Raw genomic sequence first — 24,075 nt, 5'->3', positions numbered from 1 at the left:
CTATGTCCCCCGAGGAGTTGGAAACCTGGGCAGAGGAGACCATGGGTCTCCTTCCTTTGTGTCCCCGGCTGCAGTTTCAGGGACACTGGTCACTGCGGGACCTCAGCCCTGCTCGGAGCCACCCTGCAGACCCGTGAAGATCTGTCTACGCACTCTGAGCTCTTGGTAGGGAAGGCACACACACACACACACACACTAGAGTCGGGCTAAGCCAAAGTGCTTTCCTCAGAGGGGAAGGGAAATCAAATTTGGTGAACCTGTGCATAACATGTTCAAGCTATGAACATGCAAAGCAACCTCATACACCTCTGCTAGGAAGCATTCATCTTCTCCCACATCACTGGGGAACTGTCCAAACTGGGGCACCAACACATGGCAGCTTCCTGCTGTAGGGGTACAGAGAAGTGCTGTTTTCTCCTCCGGATGCCCAAGGAGGTGGAGCTCCCCAGCCAAGGCAACAACTGATTTCTGTGTTAATGAAGTGGTTTTTGACACCAGGCTATATATATTCCTGCAATAAACATTTACTGAGTACTTTCTATGGACCTGCGCTTTGCTGGCCATCGCCCCTTTGGGGTGAGCATGCTCTGTCCACGATCTTAGGCGAGGCCAGCCTGGATACCAGTCACCCTTCCCCCTGCCACGGCCAACTGACGGGGGGCCGGATGCCCGACACACACTGGGCAGTCGCCATCTCTCTCGGGGACTTTGGAAAGGGAGTGTCAGGAGGCTGAATCTGCCAGGTGACAGTGGGGTCTGGAGCCGAAAGGCCATGAGGGAGTCAGGGCTGAAAGCTCCCAAGAGAAGAATTCAGTCAATCACCAAAATACATTTAATGAGCACTTAGTATGTGGCAGCCAAGGCTTTCCATCATGGAGCCTCCAGTCTATAAACAGTGAACTGTCAAACCAATAAACAAATAGGATAATGCTGGGTTGAGTCAGATGCTATGGAAAAATAGCAATGGGGTAAAAAGGGCTCAGGACAGAGTGCATGTGTATGCGGGGTGCAGATTCAGTCCAAGAGATTAGGGAAGTCTCACTGAGCTGGTGACATCCGAACTGAAACCCGAGTAAGCCGGCTGTGTGAGGATCTGCAGGAAGAACACTCCAGGGGTGGGGAGCCAGCATGTGCAAAAGCCCTGAGGTGGGAATGGGCTTCGCATGTTCAAGGGACCGAAAGGAGGCTCACGTGGCAGCGGAGAGGTGACGGGATCTGCAGCAGTCAGAGAGAAGACCTTGTATGCCCCCCGCCACATCCCACCATGTGATTCCTTGTTTAAAACCCTTCCCGGTGCCCCTCGGAGAGCCCAGTTCCTCGACCGCCGCTGAAAGGCAAGACTGCATGTCCAATTCAAGTTCCCCCACAAGCACACCCTGTGATAAGGATTTGGGCACAAGTAGTTTATTTGGGAGGTGGTCCCAGGAGATACGGTGTAGGAAAGAGGGGATGTGAGATGGGCAAGGAGCCAAGAAGGGGTGTGTTAAAATGCAGGTTCCTGCTGAGGGCAACTGGGGCTCAGTGCCGCTGGGGACCTCTAGGGGGCGGTACAGAGCATGCCTCAGAGTCGTCTCACCCAAGGGTGGGGAGGCTGGTGTCTCACCCACCAATTCCCACCAGCGGAAGGTTGAAGGTTGCTCCTGGAGGGTTGCTCAATTTCCCGGAGCGTCCAATGAGCCTCACAAGTGGACAGAGCATGCTCCTGGGTCAAAGGGAGCTCTCGGGCCAGGAGACACATGTACTTGCAGTAAGAAGCCAGCAGCTGAGTGCTGAGCAGAAACAGGCAGGCATGGCAGCATCTGCATGAACTCAAGCTGGACTGCCTGCGTTTGACCCTGGTTCTGCCTCTTCCATCTGGATGGCCTGATCCTTAGGAGCACTGCCAGCTCTGACTTTCTTTAGTCCCAGAGACAGCCAAGTAGAACTGGGTCCCAATTCTCAATCCATTGCTGTGCAACCTTTATAAAGTGTCTTAACTTCTCTGAGCCTGTCCTCATTTGTAAAATGAGGCCAACAGTACTAACTGCATCGGGAGTTCTTGAGGATGAAACTGAATGCATTGGGCTCAGGACATGATACACAACTAGTGCTCAACAAATGGCAGTTGAAATGGTTGACTCTGGCTGAGGACTGTTATTCCATCTCTCCTCTCCCAAGATGAGAAGCTAGGGAGCATATGGGGGCCCCAGGCCCAGATATACAATTCTTGGGCCCTCCAGGGACAAGGGCCCAGGCAGGACAAGTTGGAACACGGCCGGGATGTGAGTCAAGCAGCCCTGTCCCTGTCTCTGTTGCCACTGACTGAGACAGGCCTGGGAGGCAGATGGAGCTCAGAGAGTAGCATATGCTGCTATTATGTGGGGCCTGCTATGCACATGAGCACATCTGCTCTGGGATGTGGGATGTTCTAAAAGAGGACTTAGGAGTGAATGGCCGGGCCCAACAGCTGCCCCTTACAGCCCAGAAGAGACTAGAGTAGGTAATGGGGTACAGATTGGAGCCACATTGGGTAGTGGCTGGTCCATAAGAGCATTTTTGGATGGATCTAGGAGGAGAGGAGTAGAGAGTGAGGCAAATATGGCAGGACCATTGAACTTGCTGCCTTAAGAGAAGGCTCAGAAAGCCCAGGCTTCAGGCTGCTGTGCTCTAAGTGTCTTCACTAGGTTTCTTAGAGGGAGTTCTGCCTAAGGAGATCTCTAACTTCTGAAATCCCCCTATCCATCCAGCTGTCCATCCTTCCACTGATCCATCCATCCACTCACCTGTCCGTCCATCCATCCATCAATTCATCTATTAATCTAGCCTCTGCCCACCTATTCATCCATCCAAACTATACCTATTCACCCATCTTTCCATCCATCCATCCTTCCTTCCATCCATCCATCCTTCCTTCCATCCACCCACCATTTATTGTCACCTCCTCCATTCCCAGCTGGTCCCTGAGGACTCAGGTGATGAGATGTGGTCCCTGATCTTGAGGATCCCGCTTCCTCTAGCAGCCAATCCCAATCCCAATGTTGGGTCCTTTTTTTGCTCAGCACCATGACAGAGCCCAAGAATGAAACCTTGGTTCATTCCTTTATGCCACTATCATGGTCCCAAGAAGCATGGCACCAAATGGCAAACACGAACTTGGTTCCCTTCTGAGGTTCTCAGGCCTCTAATCCCCTAAGCCCAGGGTGACCCCATATCCCATAACACGTTAAAACATCCCAGATACTACAACACAGTCAGGGCCAAACCCTCCTCACGCAGCCTGCCTCTTCCACCCCAAAGGCCTCCAGAACATCTCCATCGGATCCCACATTCCGGGTTTTGGCTGAGGCCTTGTGGCCACAGAGGCTAGACTTGGGGCTTCAGATTCCCAGAGTCTGCGGGAGGTGACCCTGTGTGCACTGACCTCTCCCGGAAGTACTTGATAGCCTCAGGGTCTATGAAGGTCGGCTCCTCCCGGTAGCCCTGCTCAAAGACCTTGCGCTTGTGCCGGAACTCAATGACCGTCTTGGTGTAGGAGTTGAGCGTGGTGACAGAGGCTGCCATGCAGCAGGTAAAGGAACCCCACGCCAGGCTGCCAAGAGATCAGGAGAAAGATGTCACAGTGAGGGTGGGCAGGGGACAGAAAATCCCCCCACCCGCAAACACCTATTCACCCCTGCACTGTTGCCTCCTCTGGGCCAGACACTGAGCAGGTGCCACAGTGGAGAAGAATAAGACTTGGTCCCTGCCTACTCACATTCTGGTCTGGGAGACAGAGAATTATCTGTACCTTGTGGTGCAGATATGACAGAGTTCATTATTAGTAAGCAAGAAGAGAGCAAGCCATTCCGTCCAAGAGGACTGGCATCAGGGAAGTTTACATGGAATGCAAAAACATTTAGACTGGGTTTTGTAAGATGAGTAAGAGTTTTCCAGTGGAAAGGGCACTCCAGGAAGAAGGAATAGCACACACAAAGGAATGGAGGCACGAAACACTAAGGAGCATTCCACAAATTCTAAGAGGTTTGGGATGCTGGAGTGAAGGATGCATGAGGAAAATAGTTTGAGTTGAAGGGGGGGAGTAAGTGGGGGCCAGACACCCTAAAAGTTGGGTTTTCGTGAGGATTAAATTACCTTTGTTCATGTGTGAACTTGGGCAAGATGCTTAACCTCTCTGCCTCATATTCCCCATTTTTAAAATTGGCATAATAATAGTACTACCTCATAGGGTGGTTGCAAGAATTAAAGGAGATGAACCATTAAAAACATCTTAGAACAGTGCCAGGCACATAGTAGGTGCTCAAAAAAGGTTTACTATCATTATTTTTATATTAATATTATCAATATTAATTGATAATCCTAATAATTACCATTATTATCATATTAATAGTATTGATATTAATTGTATTACTATTTAATATTAATTATATAATTAACTATGTAATATATGACAATGTGTTATATTATTAGTAGTAACATTGTTTTACTACCCACTTCTATATGACTTGGTTTCAAAGCTTTCCTTCTGGGAGATTAAGTTGAATGACCTGCTTACCTTTCTACTGGACATGTTTTCTATCCACAGCTGGAGAGACTCAAGGCTGTCTCATCTGATGTGTATGCTGAGCCCAGCCCAAAGCTGGAAAATCTGTCCTAACCATATCTGGAAAGAAGGGAAAGTGGGTACAGAGCTGGGAGACTCAGCTAGCCTGGCTCCTTGTTCTTGTTCTAGAAATTGCTTCCTACCTGGTTCCTATGACCAAGACAGTACACTAAGTTTTAGTACCAGGAGTGGGGTACCCACCTTGCTCCAGTTTCACCTGATCTGGTACCCAGGTCCCCGTTTCCCAACTCTGCCTTGATATCTGGTTTCCTCCAAATCAAGGGCTCAGTCTTGTTGTTGCCTGGATTATCTCAGACCCTCAGGAGCTCCTACTGGAGCCCACTCATCTGGTGTCTGAACACCACTGACCCTGCATTTCAGGTCAGGAGCAGCCCACCGCCCTCACCCACTGTGCTTCTCTTTGTCAGCCTCAGAGCATCCCAGAAGAAAAATGGGAAAATCTGAGGATTCAGTCTTTCTCAAAAGGAGTCCCATAATCACCTATTTCCCTTAATGTGAACCCATTAATGAAGTAATTCCCCTGGTTCTTTCATGATAAGGAGCTAATTTAGGTCTTCTAGAGGCCCTGAGTGTCATCATAGACAGCTTTGAGGTGTTTCATTATGGCTTAAATTTGCATGTTGACATCTTTTGCTGATGATGTTGAACATCTTCTTGTTTGCTTATTGACCATCTGTAGATCCTACTTGATGAAATGTGTGCTCGTGGTTTTTGTCCATTTTCTAATTGGCTTGTTTTGTTTTATTACTGTGGAGTTTTAAGAGTATTTTTTTATAACTACTAGTCCTCTGTCAGATATGGGTTTTGCAAATATTTCTCTCCATCTGTAGCTTTACCTTTTTATCCTCTCAACAGAGTCTTTTGCAGAGTGAAAGTTTTAAATTTTGATGAAGTCCTGTTTATCTTTTTTTTTTCTTTTTATGTATTGTAGTTTTGGTATCAAGTCTAAGAAATCTTTGCCTGGCCCTAGATTCCAAAGACTTCCTATTTTTTTTTCTAAAATGTTTTATGTTTTGCATTTAAATCCATGACCCATTTTAAGTTAGTTTTTGTATAAGACATGAGGTTAAGATTGAGATTTATTTTTTTCTGCCTATCAGTGTCCAATTGCTCATCACTATCTGTTGAAAAGGCTACCTTGTTCTACTGAATTGATTTGCACCTTGTCAAAAATCAAGAGGGCTTATTTGCACGGGTCTATCCCTCCACCAATGCCACACAGTCTTGATTACTGTAGCAATATAACACATCTTAAAATCAGGCAGACTAATCCCCACCACCACCACCACTTCACTCTTCTTTTTCAAAGTCATTCTAGTTGTTCTAGCTCCTTTGACTTTCCATGTAAATTTTAGAATAGTCTTGTTTATATCTTTAAGAAATCTTTCTGGGTTTTTTTTTTTGTGTGTGTGTGTTTTTGTTGTTGTTTTTTTCTTTTTTTAAATTCAGTTTTTTTGAGATATATTCATATACCATACAGTCATCCATGGTGTACAATCAACTGTTCACAGTACCGTCTTATAGTTGGGCATTCATCACCCCAATCTATTTTTGAGCATTTTCCTTACACCGGAAAGAATCACAATCAGAATAAAAAATAAAAATAAAAAAAGAACAGCCAAATCACTCCCCCCCATCCCAACCTATTTTTCACTTAGGTTTTGTCCCCATTTTTCTACTCATCCATCCACACACTGGCTAAAGGGAGTGCGATCTATAGGGTTTTCACAATCATACTGTCACCCCTTGTAATCTACATTGCTATACAATCATCTTCAAGAGTCAAGGTTACTGGGTTGGAGTTTGGTAGTTTCAGGTATTTACTTCTAGCTATTCCAATATATTAAAACCTAAAAAGTATTATCTGTATAGCGCATAAGAATGTCCACCAGAGTGACCTCTCAACTCCATTTGAAATCTCTCATCTGGCTGGGGTTTTGATAGAAATTGTATTAAACTTTTACATTGATTTTAGGAGAATTGACACATTTGTTATGTCGAGTTGTCTAATCCATTAACATAGCATGTGTCCCCATTTATTTAGATATTATTTGATTTCTTTCATTAGCAAATTGTCATTTTCAGCATACAAATCCTGCATAGGTTTTGTTAATACTATACCTAAGCATTCTATTGGGTGGAGGGGATGATTTTTACATGGTGTTGCATTTTTAATTTCGTTGTCCATGTGTTCATTGCTAATATGTAGAAATACAATTGATTTTTAAATTTTTACCTTGTACCTGTGACTGTGCTAAGTTCACTTATTAGGGCTAAGCACTTTCTATATATTCCTTGTGATTTTCTATGTTAACAATCATGTCATCTGCAGATAGTAAGGGGTTTTATTTCTTCTTTTCCATTTTGTATGCTTTTTATTTCCATTTATTCATTCATTTATTTATTTATTTAATTTATTTTTGCCTTACTGCACTTTCAGCCCTATGTTGAAAAATAATAGTGACAGTGGACATACTTGCCTTTTTCCTGACCTTAGGGAGAAAGCATTAAGTCTTTCATCATTAAGTACATTGTTAACTATAGGTGTTTTGTATCTGTCATATATCCAGTTGAGGAAGTTTCCCTCTGTTTCTAATTTTCTGAGAGTTTTTTTTGTTTGTTTGTCATGAATGGGCATTAAATTTTGTCAAGTGCCTTTTCTGCATCAATTGATATGATCATGTGATTTTTCTTCTTTAGCCTGTTACTATAGTGAATCACACTGACTGATTTTTAGATATTGAACCAGCCTTGCATTTCTGGAATAAACCCCATTTGCAATGGTGCATAAGTCTTTTCATATAGAGTTGAATATCTGCTGTTATTTTTTAAGGATTTTTATGTCTATATTCAATTTATATTGGTCTGTGTTTTCCTTTTTGTACTTTGTTGTATTCCCTCCTCTTCAATTTTCTGACAGAGATTGTATAAAACTGGTTTTAATAGTTGTTAAGCATTTGGTAGAATGCTGCAGTAAAACTATCTGGGACTGGAGATTTCTTTTGTGGGAGCTCTTAAATTACAAGTTCAATTCCCATAATAGTTATAATGCTATTTGAATGATCTATTTCATATAACATGAGTTGTGGTAGTTTGTGCTTTTCAAGGACTTGGTCCATTTCATCTAAGTTGTCAAATTTATGTGTGTAGAGTTGTTTATAGTATTTCCTTATCATCTTTTTGATGCCTGCAGAGACTGTAGTGATAATCCCTGTGTTTTAGATGTTATGTGAAAGTTCTTTGGGTGATGAAGTGCAACCAGAGAGAACCAGCCAGCCAAGAATGACTGAAAGGACAGCTTTGCTAGATCAAAGGCCCTGGAAGTGGGGAGAAGAGAAGGAGGGTGGTGGAGGGGCCCTCTGTGCTTACGTTACCTGGGCCCATGCAAAGTTCCATGGAGGAGGGTGGGAAGAGGCACATGTGGGTCCTGCCTTTATTGTGACCCAGAGGGTAAGGGTAGGATTTTCCCACAGGAACTGGGGATTGAAGTTTCAAAGTATACAGCATGAAAAGCAGAAGTGGTAAGGACCATTTGGAGAAGCTGAGGGCAGCTTCTTATCTTCTAAACCATATGGAAATACTTGCTCTTGTAGTAAATTATGCAGTGTAAAAGGGCAGAAGCTGGCAGGGGCCCTTTGGAGAAGCTAGGGGCAGCTCTTATCATCCAAACCATGCAGAGGTGCAAGCTTTGCTAATTGCAATTATGCCCACGGCAAGGATAACTGGGGTGGTCACTCAAAAGGAAAATTTATGACTAAGGCAGGATGATGAGACACCAAATATAATTTCTTTTATGTTTTATGTCATTTCACCCTGTGAACTCTCTCTCTCTCTCTCTCTCTCTCTCTCTCTCTTTCAATCTCTCTCTCTCTCTCATCAGTCTTGCTAAAGGTTTGTCAATTTTATTGATCTTAAAGAATCAGCTTTTAACTTCTTTGATTTTCTCTACTGCTTTTCTATTTTCAATTTTACCGATTTCTTATCTTTCTTCTGCTTGTTTTTGGTTTATTTTGCTCTTCTTTTTCTAGATTCTTGAGGTTGTATCGTAGATTATTGTTCTAGTTTGCTAATGCTGCTGGAATGCAAAACACCAGAAACGGATCAGCCTTTATAAAGGGGGTTTATTTGGTTACAAAGTTACAGTCTTAAGGCCCTAAAGTGTCCAAGGTAACACATCAACAATCAGGTACCTTCACTGGAGGATGGCCAATGGTGTCTGGAAAACCACTTTTAGCTGGGAAGGCACATGGCTGGCATCTGCTCCAAGTTCTGGTTTCAAAATGGCTTTCTCCCAGGACGTTCCTTTCTAGACTGCACTTCCTCAAAAATGTCACTCTCAGTTGCTCTTGGGCTGTGCGTTTTCTCTTAGCTTCTCCGGAGCAAGAACCTGCTTTCAACGGCCATCTTCAGACTGTCTCTCATTTGCAGCTAATCTCTCAGCTTCTGTGCATTCTTCAAAGTGTCCCTCTTGGCTGTAGCAAGCTTGCTCCTTCTGTCTGAGCTTATATAGTGCTCCTGCGAACTAATCAAGGCCCATGCTGAATGGGCAGGGCCACACCTCCATGGAAACCATCCAGTGAAAGATCTCACCCAGAGTAAAGTGATCACATCTCCATGGAAACATCCAATCAAAAGTCTCCAACCCGATCAACACCAATACATTTCCTGCCCACACAAGACTGCAACAAAGATAATGGCGTTCTGGGGGACATAATACATCCAAACCAGCACAATTATTAATTTGAGATGCTTCCTCTTTTCTAATGTGAACATTTAGTTCTATAAATTTCACCCTCAGAACTGCTTTAGCTACATCCCCAGTTTCAATGTGTTGTATTTTCATTTTCATTCAGTTCAGTGTATCTTTTTATTTTCTTTGTGACTTCTCTGACCTATGGATTATTTAGAAGTGTGTTGTCTAGTTTCCAAGTGTTTAGAAATTTTCCTTTCATACTTCTGTTATTGCTTTCTAGTTTCATTCCATTGTCATCAGGAAATACTATTTGTATTATTTCAATTCTTTTCCATTTGTCAAAGTTGACTTTATGGTGCAAGATATGGTCTTTCTTGGTATATGTTCTGCGGGTACTTAAAAATAATGTGTATTCTGCTGTTGTTAGGTGGAGTGTTCTATAAATGTCCGTTATGTCCAGCTAGCTGCTGGTGTTGTTGAGTTCTTCCATATCCTTGCTGATTTTCTATCTAATTGTTCTATCAATTGTTGAGAGGAATGTTGATGTGTCTAACTATAATTGTGTAATTTGTCTATTTCTTCTTTCAATTATATCAATTTTTGCTTCATATATATTTTTCCTGTTTTTTTGGTGTATACACATTTAAGATTGCTATATCTTTTTTGTGGATTAACCCTTTTATCGTTATGCAATGATATGTTTCTAGTAATTTTCTTTGCTCTGAAGTTTACTTTATCTGATATAATATAGCCATTTCTGATTTCTTTTGCTTAATGTTTTCATGATATATCTTTTTTCATCCTTTTATTTTTAACCTACCTATATCATATTTGAAATTAGTTACTTGTAGACAGCATATAGTTGGATAATTTTTTAATCCACTCTGCCCATCTCTTTTAATTGTTATATTTAGACATTTACATTTAATGTAAATATTGATATATTATAGTTTAAACCCGCTATTTTATTTTGTGTTTTGTGTTTTGTGTTCTCTCTTTTTCATTTCTGTTTTCTTTTCCTGTTTTCCTATAGTGTTTTAGTTTCCTGGCTGTTCAAACAAATCTTGTACAATGGGTTGGCTTAAACAACCCTAACCCTAACCCTAACCTTAACCCTAACCCACAGCTCCCTTTAAGTTCCTTTATCCTCTCCCATTTATAATACAGTTGTCTTAAATATTTCCTCTACATATATTTAGAACCACATCAGACTGCTTTTGCTCCAGCAAAATTTAATTGTGATTTTTAAAACTCAACAGGAGAAGGGAAATGTTTTATTACTATTTCCATTGTTCTTTCTTCCTTCCTGGTGTCCCAGGATTCCTCTTATTATTTCTTTTCTTGTTTAGATAACTTCCTTTAACCGTTCTTCTAGGGTAGGTGTGCTGGCAACACATTCCCTTAGTTTTCCTTCATCTGAGAATGCCTTGATTTTCCCCTTCATTCCTGAAGGATATTTTTGCTGTGTACAGAATTCTGAGTTGACAGGTTTTTTTTCTTTTCGCACTTGAAAAATGTTGTATCACTTCCTTCTAGCCTCCATGGTTTCCGATGAGAAATCTGCTGTCATTCAAAAGCTTTACCCCTGTGGAAAAGGTATTATTTCTTTGCCACTCTTTTCAAGATATTTCCTTTATCTTTACTTTTCAGAAGTTTGACTATGCTGCATCTTGCATGGATTTCTTTGGGTTTATCCTGTTTAGGGTTCATCCAACTTCTTGTATCTTTAGGTCTGTGTCTTTTTCTACATTTAGGAAGTTTCAACCATTATTTCTCAGAATATTTTTTCAGTATGCTCTCTTTCTCCTCTCCTTCCAGGACTCCAATGACATAAATGTTAAATCTTTTGTTGTAGTTTCAGAGGTCCTCAGGGTTCTGTTCATTTTTCTCTCCATTGTTCATGTTGGAAATTTCTGTTTCCTATCTTCAAGTTCATTGATTCCTCCATTCTGATGTTGAGCTTATCCAATGAGTTTTTATCTGTTATTATATTTTCAGTTCTAAAAATTTCCATTTGATTCTTCCTTATATCTTCTATTTTTTTTTTAATGAGACTTTCTATTTTTTTCGTTTTTTCAAGGGTGTTCATTAAGCGCATGCTGAAGCATTTCATGATGGCTGCTTTAAAATCTTTGTCAGACAATTCTAACATCTCCATGATCTCAGTATTAGTGTCTACTGACTGTTTTAATTCAAGTTGAGATCTTCCTGGTTCTTGGTATGAGGAATGATTTTCAATTGATACCTTGATTTTGGTGTGTGTGTGTGGGGGGGGGTATTATTATGAGACTCTAATCTTATTTAAACCTTCTGTTTTACCTGGCTTCTTCTAACACTTTTTTAGCATGAGAATGAGGAGTGCTGTCTCATCACTGCCGGGTGGGGGTAGAAGGCCAGCTTTCCCACTCGGCCACCTTTGACGTCTGAGGTGGAGAGGTGCTCCTCATTACAGGTGGGCAGAGTTGGGGTTCTGGCTCCCCACTGGGCTTCCACTGATGCCACCCTGACCTGGAGGAGCAGTAGCTCGTTATTGCTCCCCAAACAGACTCCACTGACACCATGGAGGTGTGTGGTGGACTCGCTATTGCTGAGTGGTGGTGAAAACCTGACATCCTACCAGGTCCCCTCTGACAACAGCCCAGCAGGGAGGGAGGCAGGCATCGTGGAACTGCCAGGTGTGGGTGGAAGGCAACCCATATGGTCTCCACTGACACTTGACTTGCTACTGCTCACTGGGACAAAAGTCCCGGCTCCAACTTGGCTCCTTTTCTGACACCATCCCAGCAAGGATATTGGGGTCCCTCGTTACAGCGTGGCAAGGGTGGATGTTGAGGCCCCCACTCCTACTTTGATGGCGTGGATTGGGGAAGAGCCACAGTTTTTTTTTTGTTTTTTTTTTGTTTTTTTTTTTTTTCTGTGTTATTTGGCTGGAGTAGAACAGTTTTGTTCAGTTTTCTGTCTTGGTAGGTTGCCTCTTTCCTGGTCCTTTGACTAAAGAAAGCAGGCTTTTCTTGGGATTTTTTTGCCTGTGTTTTTTGGCATTTCCAGCTTGCCAGCTTCTTCAGCTCCAAGTCAGAGATACACGAAGCAAAAAGAAAACTCAGGGAACTCGCCATTGAGGTGTTCTTCAGGCCCCAAGGTCCCTAGCAGGTGTGTCATCTTCTCCCCACCTTTCAGTCTTCTTCTGTCTGTTTTGTATGTGAGGTCCACGGACTCTAGTTGTATTTAGCAGGAGGAATAGGAAGTAGTACATCTCTCTTATCATCCTAGAAATGGAAATCCTTATCATCTTGTTTTTGATTGTCTTCCCACCCACACCAGAATGCCACCCTGTTGAGAACAGGAGCTTCGTTTTGTTCACTGCTGAATCTTCAGCACCTAGAGCCGTATCTGGCATGTAGTAGGTGCTCAATAAATATTTGTGTAATAAACGAGTGTCTGAATAAATACAGATAAAGTAAAAACAGATATAGAAACATTGTCTCAGTTTGACTGTGGACAAAGGGCTCAGAACTACATCCCTGAGCTTTCATCTTCCGTACATACCCCAACCCCGGACATCTGCAAGGTGCAGTTTGAAAGCCTCATTGAGGGAACATTCATTGAGGTTTGCAGCTCGAATTTCTGAGCTGGTGCAGTGAACTACATGGGTAGCTGGCCTGGTTTTCAAAACCGAGAGCAGAGTGGACACTGTGGGGAGGAAACAGGAGGGTGATGGGGTGGGGGTGGTTGTCAACCGGTACTCTGTCCTCTGGGACCTCAGGAGTGGAGTCAGCAGAATGCTGGGGGAGCAGATTCAGAGACACCTGGACACCACCTTGGAATCGACTCAGAACCTGCTCAGTGGGGAGACTGAAACTGGTCACTGAGGGAGGCTGCCCTCGCTCACCTTCTGATGCTCAGGTCAGAGGGGCACAGAGTCACTGTGCTGGGCAGGGCAAGGCGCAGATGCTCAGTCGGGGCCACCCCTGGTGTCCAGGGGCTGATGGGACTAGGAGCTGGGCCACTGCAGGCTCTGGGGTCCCAGCTGGTCCACCCGTGGATAGCAGGACAGCCTTGGGCAGCCACATCTCTTTGTCCCCACCTGGGTCTTAAAGAAAAGGAGGCCAGAGCCACCTGCCTCGGGAGAAACAAGTGAGAATGAGCATATCCTGCTGAACATGCCGTCTGTTGGTGGTGACACTGGCAAACACATCCCTCTCCACTGGCTTTTGGGCCAAGAATCTTCTAGGGTCACAGCAGCACACACACCCCTCCCTCCTGCAAGGGATCAGCTTGCTGAAACCCCAAGACCTGCAGAGAAACCTGGATACCTGCAGGGGTAGCCTGGGGTCCCAAGGAGGACACTAGCCTGCTGTTTCCATAGAGTCAGGGAGGCTGGAAAGGAGGGGAAGGGGAACAGAGGAGGGCAGTGGTGCGACCACAGATGGGGCCCCAGAGGGAAGCAGAGGCACTGCCACAACAGGGGGAAGAACTTCCTGGGAATTGTCCCCCCTTTACTACTCACTTGCTGTGTGGCCTGGACCAAATTATTTACACTCTCTGGGCCTTCCAGCTCTTACAATCTACAATTCCATGGGTCAAGCAGATGACTAAGTGAGCAAATTGGGGGGAAGTGAAAGGCAATAGGGAGTAGTGAGGAGTGGGGTAAAGTGGAGAACGTACACCTCATCTAAAGGGGTAGCCACTACTCAACTTTAGCTTTCTGCTGCCATGTGGCAATACTGGTTAGCTGTCTGCTGCCATGTGGCAATACCAGTTAGGCATTGACAGATCTGCTGGCATTCAAGAGAAGCCAGAAACCAACTTTACCCTTTGTGACCCTGTTTCCTAGACCCTGAAATGGAGATGGTAACTCCTGTGGGGAGTCACGGGCAGGACCAGACATCTCACAGCTTGGAAAGTGCCTCTCACTGTGCCCAGCACAAAGAAGGTGCAGTAGGTTGAATAGCATCCCCCAAAATCCACGTCTACCTGGAATCTCAGAAAGTGACCTTGTTCGGAAACAGAGATTATTAAGTTAAGATGAGTGGGCCCTAAATCTAATGACTAGCTTCCCTATAAGAAGAGGAGAGGACACACAGAGATGCACACAGTGAGGACAGCCATGTGATGGCAGAGGCAAAAGTGGGAGCCATACTGCCGCGAGTCCAGAACCACTCGGGGCCAAAAGAAGCTGCGAGAGGCAAAGAAGCCTTCTCCCCTAGAGCTTTTGGAGGGAGCGGGCCCTGCTGATGCCTTGGTTTCAGACCTCTAGGCTCCAGCACCGTGAGAGAACAAATCCCTGTTGTTCTAAGCCACGCGGTCTGTAATCATTGTCACGGCAGCCGTGGGAAACTCACTAGGTAGATGTCGGCCAAGCTTAGTCTTATCCTAACACCACCCATCGTTCATGCCAGGCAGCTGCCCAGGCGTCTGCCTAGTTCTCTCCTTGGCATTGTCACAAGGGAGAGCTGAGACACGGAGCCGAAAGGAGCTGCCCAGTACGAGGGCTGGAGTGTCACAGGCTCAGGGCTGGGACAGGGTCCCGAAGCCGAGTGAGGTCAAAGGAGGGAGCTGGGAGGCGACTGGATCCTGAGGGAACCCCAATGTGAGTGGGAAATCCAGGGGATTTGGGTGCTGGGGAGAACAAAAGACACCGGGCTGCTTGCTAGCCCTCCAGATGTCCTCCTCGTGGATGTTTGGCTCCTGTGCTCTCAACAACTCGGAGTGCCATTTTCAAAGGTCCGAGGCCATTGTCATCATTTACAATCACTGCCACTTAATGAGTTCTCACTGTTCGCCAAGCATTTTAAGAGCTTTGTCTTATGCAACCCTTACAGCAATCCCATTTTAGATATGCGTTATTATCTCCCTATTCTCGAGATGAGGCAGCTGAGGCTTGCAAGGCTGGGTGGTTTGCCTTTCACAGCTAACGTCTGTCGACATGTACTCTGTGCCAAGCGCCTCACATGCATTATTTCAGTCACTCCTTGTGGTCTCTTGCCTCCAAAGATGGCCCCGAGAGAGCCACCCTGCCTGGGGTTCATGGCTTCATATAGAACCTTCCCTTGCATCCAGCATCTTCGCTCACTCCTGACCAACAGAATGCAGCAGAAGTGGGGCCACGTGACTTCTGAGGAGCAGTCATAAGGAAAAACCCTGCAGCTTCCACCCAAGGCTTGCTCTAGGGACACTCCCCCAGGAACCTGGCCCCCAGGCTGCGAGACGCCCCAGCTACATGGGGAAGCCCCAACAGAAGCCACGCTCCCAGAGGGAGCCCCAGCTGAGCTCACGACTGACAGCTACCACCAACTGCCAGCACTGTGAGGGCACCATCTTGGATGCCCAGCCCACTCATCCGCCCAGATGACCCCCAGCCCAGTGGACACCGTGGAAAACCCCAAGCAAGGACCACCCAGCTGGGCCCCACCAGCCCACCACACCACAGGAGGTAATTAATACATTTTTATTCTAAACCACTAAATTTGGGAATGGTTGTTGCACTTCAATAGGGAACCAGAACACTTGGGCTATCCCCATTTTACAGATGAGTACACTGAGGTGCAGAAAGGATGAGTGACTTGGTCAAGGTCCACAGCTGCTGAGGGTCAGAGCCAGGACCTGAAACCAAAGCTGTCCAACCCCAGAGGCTGCACCCCCACACCAGGCCTCCACTTTGCCCACGGCTGCCCAGCAGTGAGCATCAGGTGGGATTTTAACTGGACGGTCTGACTCTTAACCACGGGGACTTCCCACTTCCTGTTAGGTCTCCCAGGGCTCAGAAGCAACTGAGGTTAGAGCCCCTCAGAACCTCCCTAAGTCCGAGCTCCTGCAGCCTTTATCTCCTCCCCTGCTGGAGGGAAGACAGAGGCTGGCGCCGTCTTCCCTCAGAGCTGGGCCCTGCCTCTGGTGCCTGGGGTGGGGGCAGGGGAGACTCTGAGGCTGGATTTTTGACAAATGGCCTCACATATATTAACCAAGAGGGATGATGCTGTGCAGCCCTGGAAAGGCCCCAAAGGCAAGAGATGAAAAATGGGACTAATCCATCTTGTGGGCCTCAGTGACAGGGAGAAATGGATCAGCCCTAATAGGGCTGCACACTGGGCCCCGGCCTTAAATAAGTCAAATGGGAATCGGTGCCCTGTGGGAGGCAAAACTCAGGGGAGCAGAGTATAGTATCAGTAACAGTAACGCAAGAAGAGCTATCCTTTACTAAGCATGGATGACGTGTTACACACTGGGCTAAGCCAGCCATGAATTATCTTACTATTACAGTATCATCTCACACAGGCAGGCTATAGGGGTCGAGAGCAAGGCCCTCAGAATGAAGCTACCTGTGTTCAAATCCCAGCTCTGCCACTCACAGGCTGGATTTCCTTGAGCATATGACTTAGGTTCTCTGTGCCTTGATGTCACCCTCCATAAAATGAGGATAATGAAAATACCTACCCCATAGCACTGTTATAATTGATAATGCATAGGTGATCAATACATGCAAGAGATTATCATACACACAGTACACACTCAAAAGTGTTAGTTCCCTTGCTTTGCCCTCTTTTCTAGCCCAGGGTGACTCCCCTCCAAGGTAAAGTTTTTAAGAAAGAAATGCCAGTGTGTGGGGAGGGCATGGGGGATGGAAAGGACGTGTGGGGGAAACGGGGTTCGGGGCCTTAGGTGGTTTCCCTGGAAATATTTCACTCAAAAGGCTTGGGGATGGTGTTATCTGGTCAAGGTCCCTTTAAGGGGTAGGCATTTGGCTTTAAGGGGGTGGAGCCAAGCAGAGGGTGGGAGGGGGCTGGAGTTTCCGTGGTCTGCTGTGGGGTCTTCTCTAATCATAGTCCTTCCTGCTCCATTCTGGCCACCCTTCCCCAAAGATGCTGTCCCTCACATCTCCCTCACCTCCGAGTCTGCACTCACCGAGCCCAGGCCTATTGCGCTGTATCTTATTCCCATCCTCCCCCAGTTTGCATCTTCCCTAAGGACCCTCTCGCTAGAGACTGGGTTAGTGGCCCTTTCTTTATGCTCCCACTGCTGTGGGACATCCCCCCACCCATCACTGCCCCGTTCAGAATATAGCTCATTCACTGGTCTCTGTCCCCTGTTATCACACTCGCCCTGGAAACGGCTCCTAGAAGGGTGGCTGTTCCAGAATATGTGCTCAGTAAATCCGTGTTAAATGAATGAGTGGCTAAATGGTCCCCGGACACCAGCACGAGGACCAGCACCCCCTGTAACAGGCACCCATGACTGCCTTCCCCGCAGGCATTCCCTCTTCTGATAACAACCCACCCCTTCGCTGCCGGTGAACCACGGCTCCTTTCCTCGCGGTCCAAGGTGGGTGGAGCCAACCCCGCCCAGGGCCCCAAGGGCAGACAGAGCATGTGACTCAGGCCTGACCAATCAGAGCATTCCAGTCCCTCCCAAGTCTAAGTCATTGGTTCAGGGATGGTTACATGTCCGAAGCTAAGCCAATGAAAGTCATAGTCAGGAGTCTAGTTGGAAATATTGGAAAGAAGAGGCCCCATCTCTCTACTGGGATTGATTCACTTTTAAGATGTAAACCTAGAGCTGTGTGTGTTGACCATCTTTACTACCACTTGGGAAAAAGTGGCCTGTTTCCAAGGGAAACAGAGACAGGAATGTGGAAAAGAATGACTGAGTTCCTGATGACATTGACCCAATCACCTGGATCCAGCTGTGCCTGAAGCAGATTCTGTGGTAGCTCACCCACCATCCATTCCTCTCTCTCACCATTTGAGATTTTTTTATTTGTTCCTAGCTCCAGAGGTTGGCCTGTTTAAACTGAGCCAATAAGCTCATGACATGTCCCCAGCCATGGTGAGTGATTCAGGAAAGAGTTGGTCCGGTCAGAAGGAAGCTTGGGACTTTAGTCAGTGGTTGGAGAAAGAGAAGCCCTTTCTACTCCTACATATGAAGGAGGAAGCACCACCCTCAGGGGTTGCTGGAAGCTTTCTCACCACCACATGGGAAGCCAGCCCAGGAACAAAGTCAATACATGGAGGGGGCCAATGCTCAGATGATTCCCGAGGAAGAGAACTCAGTCCTGATCACCTCAGCACCTCTGGATCAAACGTAACTGACATCCCTGCAACAGCTGCACTTTTCATTTACATGAACCAGGATAGTGTCTTATTATTTAGACTGATGTGGGTGGATTTTTCTGTCATTACCAAAGCAACCTAGCTGACACACCTGGACTTTTCAGTTACATGATCTCATCTGTGCCTCCTATTTAGTTCAGGTAGGTGGGATTCTACAAGGCACAATTGAAAGAATCCCGGCTAACTCTGCCTTTCCTTTGCACACGATATCTCGTTTCCTCTACCCAGGGCACCTCACTGGAGTCCTATCACCCCCCAGAACCCTCCATAGCCCGCCTGACTTCAGGTATCCCCAACTCCTGTCTCCACCTCCCAGAGCAGGCCTTTAAAGCAGGGGTCAGCAAACTTTTTCCATAAAGAGTCGGACAGAAAATATTTTAGACATTGCAGGCCATAAGTTTGTGTTGCAACTGCTCTCCTCTGCCTTTGTAGCATGGAGGCGGCCAGAGACAATACAAAATGAATGAGAGCAGCTGTGAATATCAGAAAATTCTCACATGTCACAAAATCTTCTTCTTTTTATTCTTTTCAATCATTTAAAAATATAAAAACCAAGACACAACCTGAATTTTAAAGGCCCATCTTTTTTGTTGGCATTTATGCTTTTCAGGAGGGACAATCTGAACTGCTCCGTTAGTTACCGTCCAATATGGGGCAAGATTTGGGGAGAAAGTTTCTTGTTAAGCAACTCCCTTATTTCCAGTCAGTCCTTGTCTGAGGGTCAGAGACAGATTGACTGATTGAACAGTTGCACCTTAAATTGCACATTGGCAACTTTAGGAAGAGAGAAGGGCAGAGTGGTGCTGCTTTCCTTAAAAGAAGGCTGTAGGCATGGCAGGGATAGAAACTTTCAAGGAAATATTTCTAGTACAAAAGCCCAGTTAGAGAATTTACAAATCTGATTGCACAGTATCTAGGGACTGACTATCATCATCATCAACAAGAAGAATCCCAGTTACTAGTTAGAACCCAGGGAAACAATTATCTCTCTCTTTATACTTCAAACAATCAAGCTAACTGAATTAGCAGATTGAAAAGAAAAAAAGTATGAAAACCATTCTCAGCTCAAGGACTGCACACAACTGGGGGGTGGGGGGTGGGATTTGGCCCCCAGGCCATAGTTTGCTGATCCCTGCTCTTGGGTCTCAAAGTGCCTTTGGCCTGTGGGTGTCCCCACCTCGAAGTCTGCCCAGGCCCCCCTTCCTGAGCCCCCCGATTGGACTGAGCTGCTCCATTCCCAGCAGGTTTGGGGCCTCGAGTGCCCAAAGGTGCTCTCACCCTGAAGGTCAAAACCCACTTACCAGAAGGACCACCCGTAGTCCCAGGAGTGGGGTCTCCAGTCTTCGGGGCCGAGGCTCACCGTGACCTGGAACACCTGCGTGTACATCATGTGGGCGACCATTCCCAGCAGTCCTGCGGGGCAGGGAGCAGAACGTGGCGTCAGAGAGCAAGGCAGGGCCTGGGTCCGCCCTCCGGCAGCCTCCCTGCTGGCTGGCGCTGGGGGGAGCCGGAACCCCTGGCCAAGGCAGGTCGGCAGCTCCAGAACGCGGGAGGCCGAGGCTGGTGGTTTTCTAGGTGAGGCCGAGGAGCCTGAGTTTGGTTCTGAGGGCCAAAGGGAGCCGTGGAGAAACTGAGGCAGGGAAGAGGCATGTGGATTGGCAAGCTTTGTCTGTAAAGGGCCAGAGGTATATATTTTAGGCTCTGGGGGCCATACAGCTTCCAGCACAACTATCCAACTCTGCTGCTGTAGCATGAAATAGTCATAGACAATAAAGAAAGGAATGAGCATGGCTGTGTTCCAATAAAACTTTATTTACAAAACCCATGTTGGGTCAGATTTGGCCCATAGGCTGTAGTTTGCAGACACGCAGACACCTGCGTTACAAGGGCATTTTGGGGAAGCAACCTAGAGGGTGTTTTTCAAACTGCAGGTCTTGAGCCCCTGGATTCATGAGTCATGAAGTGAACTTCATGGAATGCAACCAGCATTTAAAAAAAAAAGAAGAACAGAATGGAATGGAACACAATAGAATAGAAATAGAAATATGTGATTCCATCAAAGTTAGCAAGGGTTAATTAAGTATTGCTTTGGGAAGCTTTTCAGATCTGTGCACGTATGTGTGGGTAGTGACTGTAATATCAAATGTTTTTCTTACTGTGGCTCACAGTCAAAAATCTCTGTGCCCATGGGCTTGGAGAACTTTGGTCCCGAGGGATCTGATGGCAGCCAGACCTGAGTCTGAATCCTGCATCGACCACATATTTGCTGTGTGGCCCTGAGGAAAGCACCTCACTCCTCTGAGCCTCAAATTTTTCAACCCTAAGACGAGGATTGTGACAAGTATGGTGAAGATTCAGTGAAATTGGGCAAGGCAGCACTTGGGGTCTGGGGCTTAGTGGACATGAAATAATGGCAGCTACCCAATGATTCTAAACCAGGTGCAGACTGTGGCATCTGGAGCCTTCCCTGTGTTTGTGACTAAAGACATAGACCCGACCTTAGATGGAATGCTGGGGGAGAGGGAATGGGGAGATGACAAGAGGAAGGAAAGAAACCGACAATGCCTGTGCACCTACTGTATGCTGAGCACTCTGTCAACTCTCACACATCCATGCTTATCTCACTTAATCTTCCTAACAATCCTCTGACGTATGATGATCAGGGCCATGTAACAATGTTCAGGTTGCACACTGCACAACTCCACAGGGCACCAGTCGCACCGTAGTCTAGGTACACGGTGCTCTCTGCAAGGCTGTATACAATAGCCCCGGTGATGATTATTCCCATTTCATAGATGAATTGCTGCCCTACCCAGAAGCCCTGCCCACTGACCAATTCTCTCAATCAAGTTGCCAGCCTTGTGTCCTCCTACCTGCTCCCTCCCTGCTCCTGGCTACCTCCAAACTAATCTTGCAGATGTGGGACTGCAGAGCAAAACAAAGGATAAAAAGACAACATAGGACACTAACCATTCTAAACATCAGTGTCACCTGCAACCTACCCCTTCCCTTGCAACCCAGCTCTTGCACTACCTGAGAGGCTCCTAACTGGCGAATTCTTTATCTCCCTCCTCTCTCCTCCCAGACTTTACAGGCTCCAGTCAGCCTGATTATGGCAGAGGAAAACATTCTGACCGAAGTGGTCCTAATCAAAGCTTCAGTAAATCCTGCACCCAGCCCAGTGATCAACCCCCTTCCAACCCGCCCCCCAGCCTTTATAAAGCTGGCTGTCTTGTTTGGATGGAGTTGAGTTCTACTCTCTCTCCCCTACTATAGCAGTCCCTGAATAAAATCATCCTTGCCTGTTTAACGTTGTCCAGGGCAGCGTTTTCTTTGATGCCACTCAGCAGGGCCTCAAGCCCTTCCTTGGCCTCTGCTGGCCCCTCTTTCGAGAGCTGGACCTTGCTCTCCAAACCCTCAGCTGTTGCAACTTCTTCAATTGCTTCCTCTCTATGCCAGTCCACATGCCCTGAGTTATTCGAACTCTCTACATAGACCTTGGTTTCCTCGTCTATAAAATTGAGAAGAGGAGTAGATGTGGGAAATCCAGTGACTGTCCACTAATGGAAGAAAATATTCATGAGACCCAGAAGCTGGGCCCAGCCCATTGACAGAATAATTACTTCTCTGAATTCTTAATCCAGAAAAGCATCGATTCCTAAATTGAACTCCCTTTATTCTGAAATATAAAAAGCCCTGCTTTAAGAAAATTCAATAAATGAATATCCCAGTTCACACAAAGAGAGGATTGGAGAGAGCCCTGATTGCATTTAAACACTAAAATCTGACCCTCACCCAAGCTTCTGGAAGCACGTTTGTTCTACAAAGCAAGAGCCACCCGTAAGCTTCTGGGCTGAGATTCCTCAGCAAAAGGAATCATTTTCAACTCGTCCAAATAAAAAAGTGACTTTCTACTGAGTTGCTGCCACTCCTAAATTACCAATGACTAAATGAATGAGGCTTTCCTGCCCACGGCTACTGGTTCCTGGCTGGGACCCCCACCAGGAAACTCGTGGCTATAAATCTCTCTGGTGGTTTCCAGAATCTCCCATCTTCCTGACACCATAAATGGAATCCCAATCCACACAATGGAGGCAGGTATGGCCTTCTCTCTGCACCTGGGCCAGAGCTGGGCTAGGTGTGGTGCCACCTGGAACTCAGAGCAGGAGGGGCTGCGGTAGATCCCAGCCCTACCCCACAAAACTTCACTGATCAGACTGAGGAAATTCTGTTGTCGGGTCCAGAGGAGCTGGTGTGGGGCCAGAACTAGGAGACAGTGTCAAATGGGTCAGAACAGGATCCTGGAGTAGAGCAAGGGTGAAAGCCAAGTGAGAGAGAGGGTCTGGTTTCCAGCTCTGCCACTCACCAGCTGTGTGACTTTGAGGTTACCTGGCCTTTCTGTGCCTCAGTTTTATACAAGAGTAATAATAGCATCTACCTCATAGGTTGGTGCATGGATTAAGTGATTTATATTTGTAAAATACTTAGTAGAGTGCCTGGCAATGATAAGCCCCTATAAAGTGTTTCTTGAATGAATGAATGAATGAATGAATGAACAAATGCTTGAGATTCACTCTATAGGCACGCTAGTCCAGGGGCAGTTCTATTTTGCTCTCCACCAAGCCCCCAGCACCTAGCACAGTGCCTGGCATCCAGTAGGTGTCCAATGTGTGTTTGTTGAATGAAGAAATGACCACTGCATGCAAGGTGCTTGGGGAATTAGGTTGGTTTGTGCAAAAGTCTAGGGTCTGGGATATGAGAATGAGCTAGGATAAGACCAGACTTTAAAACTTTGGAGAGCAAACTGTCTACGTGAACCAACATCAGAGTTATCATTCATTCATCATTCATTAATTCAATCAATCAACAAATTTGTATCGAATGCTTTTCACCTGCCAGACGGTGGAGTGGCTGGAACAGACAGACAAGTGCCCTGCTCTCAAGGGTCTCAGGTTCTGGCGGAGAGTGACAGATAATAAACATGTAGGCCAACAAGAAAATGTCAGGAAATGAAAAGTGCCATGATGCAAATAAAATAGGACAAAGCGGTGAAGACCATGTGGCCAGGGAGGGTCTCTCTGAAGAGGCGATATCAAAGCAGAGGTTTGAATGGGGAGACAGAGGCAGCCCCATGGAAGTCCGGGGTGACCGTTCCAGATGGAGGGCATGGCTGGCACAAAAGCAGAGCAAGTCAGGGCAGAGCTTGCCCCACTGGAGGCAGGGAGAGAAGGCATGTGTTGCAGAGGGAAAAAAGGGAGACATGTCTAGAGTTGCGATCAGAAAAGCAGGCAGGGGCTATGTCACACAGGACCTCGTAGACCAGGCTGAGGAGCTGGATTTTATTCTAAGGGCAACGGGAAGCTGTTAGAGGGCTTTACGCAGGAGTCTAATTTACGTTCCCGTGAGGTGACGGATGATGGTGGGGGCCAGGGTGGAGGAAAGGAGCCCAGTTTGGAGGCCATTGCAGGGGGTCTGGGCTGAGCCACTGTTGCTTGGACTTAGAGTCTCTGGCAGATCTGGGGTAGGTTTTTGAAGGCAGGATCAACAGGTTGAACTGATGAAGTGGATGTGGGTGACCAAGAATTTAAGATGACTGCAAAGGTTTTCTCTTGAGCAACTGAACAGGTGATGATGCCATTTATTGCAATGAAGAAGACTAATGGAGGAAGAAGTTTGGG

General features: G+C 46.3%; 1 protein-coding gene across 2 annotated transcripts in view; it reads right to left on the bottom strand.

Annotated features, from left to right (window-relative positions):
* GSG1L (GSG1 like) overlaps nt 1–24,075 on the bottom strand; it is a 249,325-nt gene that overhangs the window by 25,376 nt on the left and 199,874 nt on the right. The window contains exons 4-5 of one of the 2 annotated variants that reach the window (XM_037814945.1): nt 19,699–19,810; nt 3,401–3,568 (exon numbers count right to left, since the gene is read on the bottom strand). In XM_037814945.1, the coding sequence (XP_037670873.1) occupies nt 3,401–3,568; nt 19,699–19,810 (280 nt within the window). The remainder of the gene's footprint in view (nt 1–3,400; nt 3,569–19,698; nt 19,811–24,075) is intronic. The other variant, XM_037814946.1, reaches the window with a different exon arrangement.

The sequence above is a fragment of the Choloepus didactylus genome, chromosome 21 (assembly GCF_015220235.1).
Source record: "Choloepus didactylus isolate mChoDid1 chromosome 21, mChoDid1.pri, whole genome shotgun sequence".
NCBI classification, from domain to species: domain Eukaryota; kingdom Metazoa; phylum Chordata; class Mammalia; order Pilosa; family Megalonychidae; genus Choloepus; species Choloepus didactylus.
The sequence above is the reverse complement of the archived record's forward strand: the minus strand, read 5'-3'. Positions and strand labels throughout refer to the sequence as shown.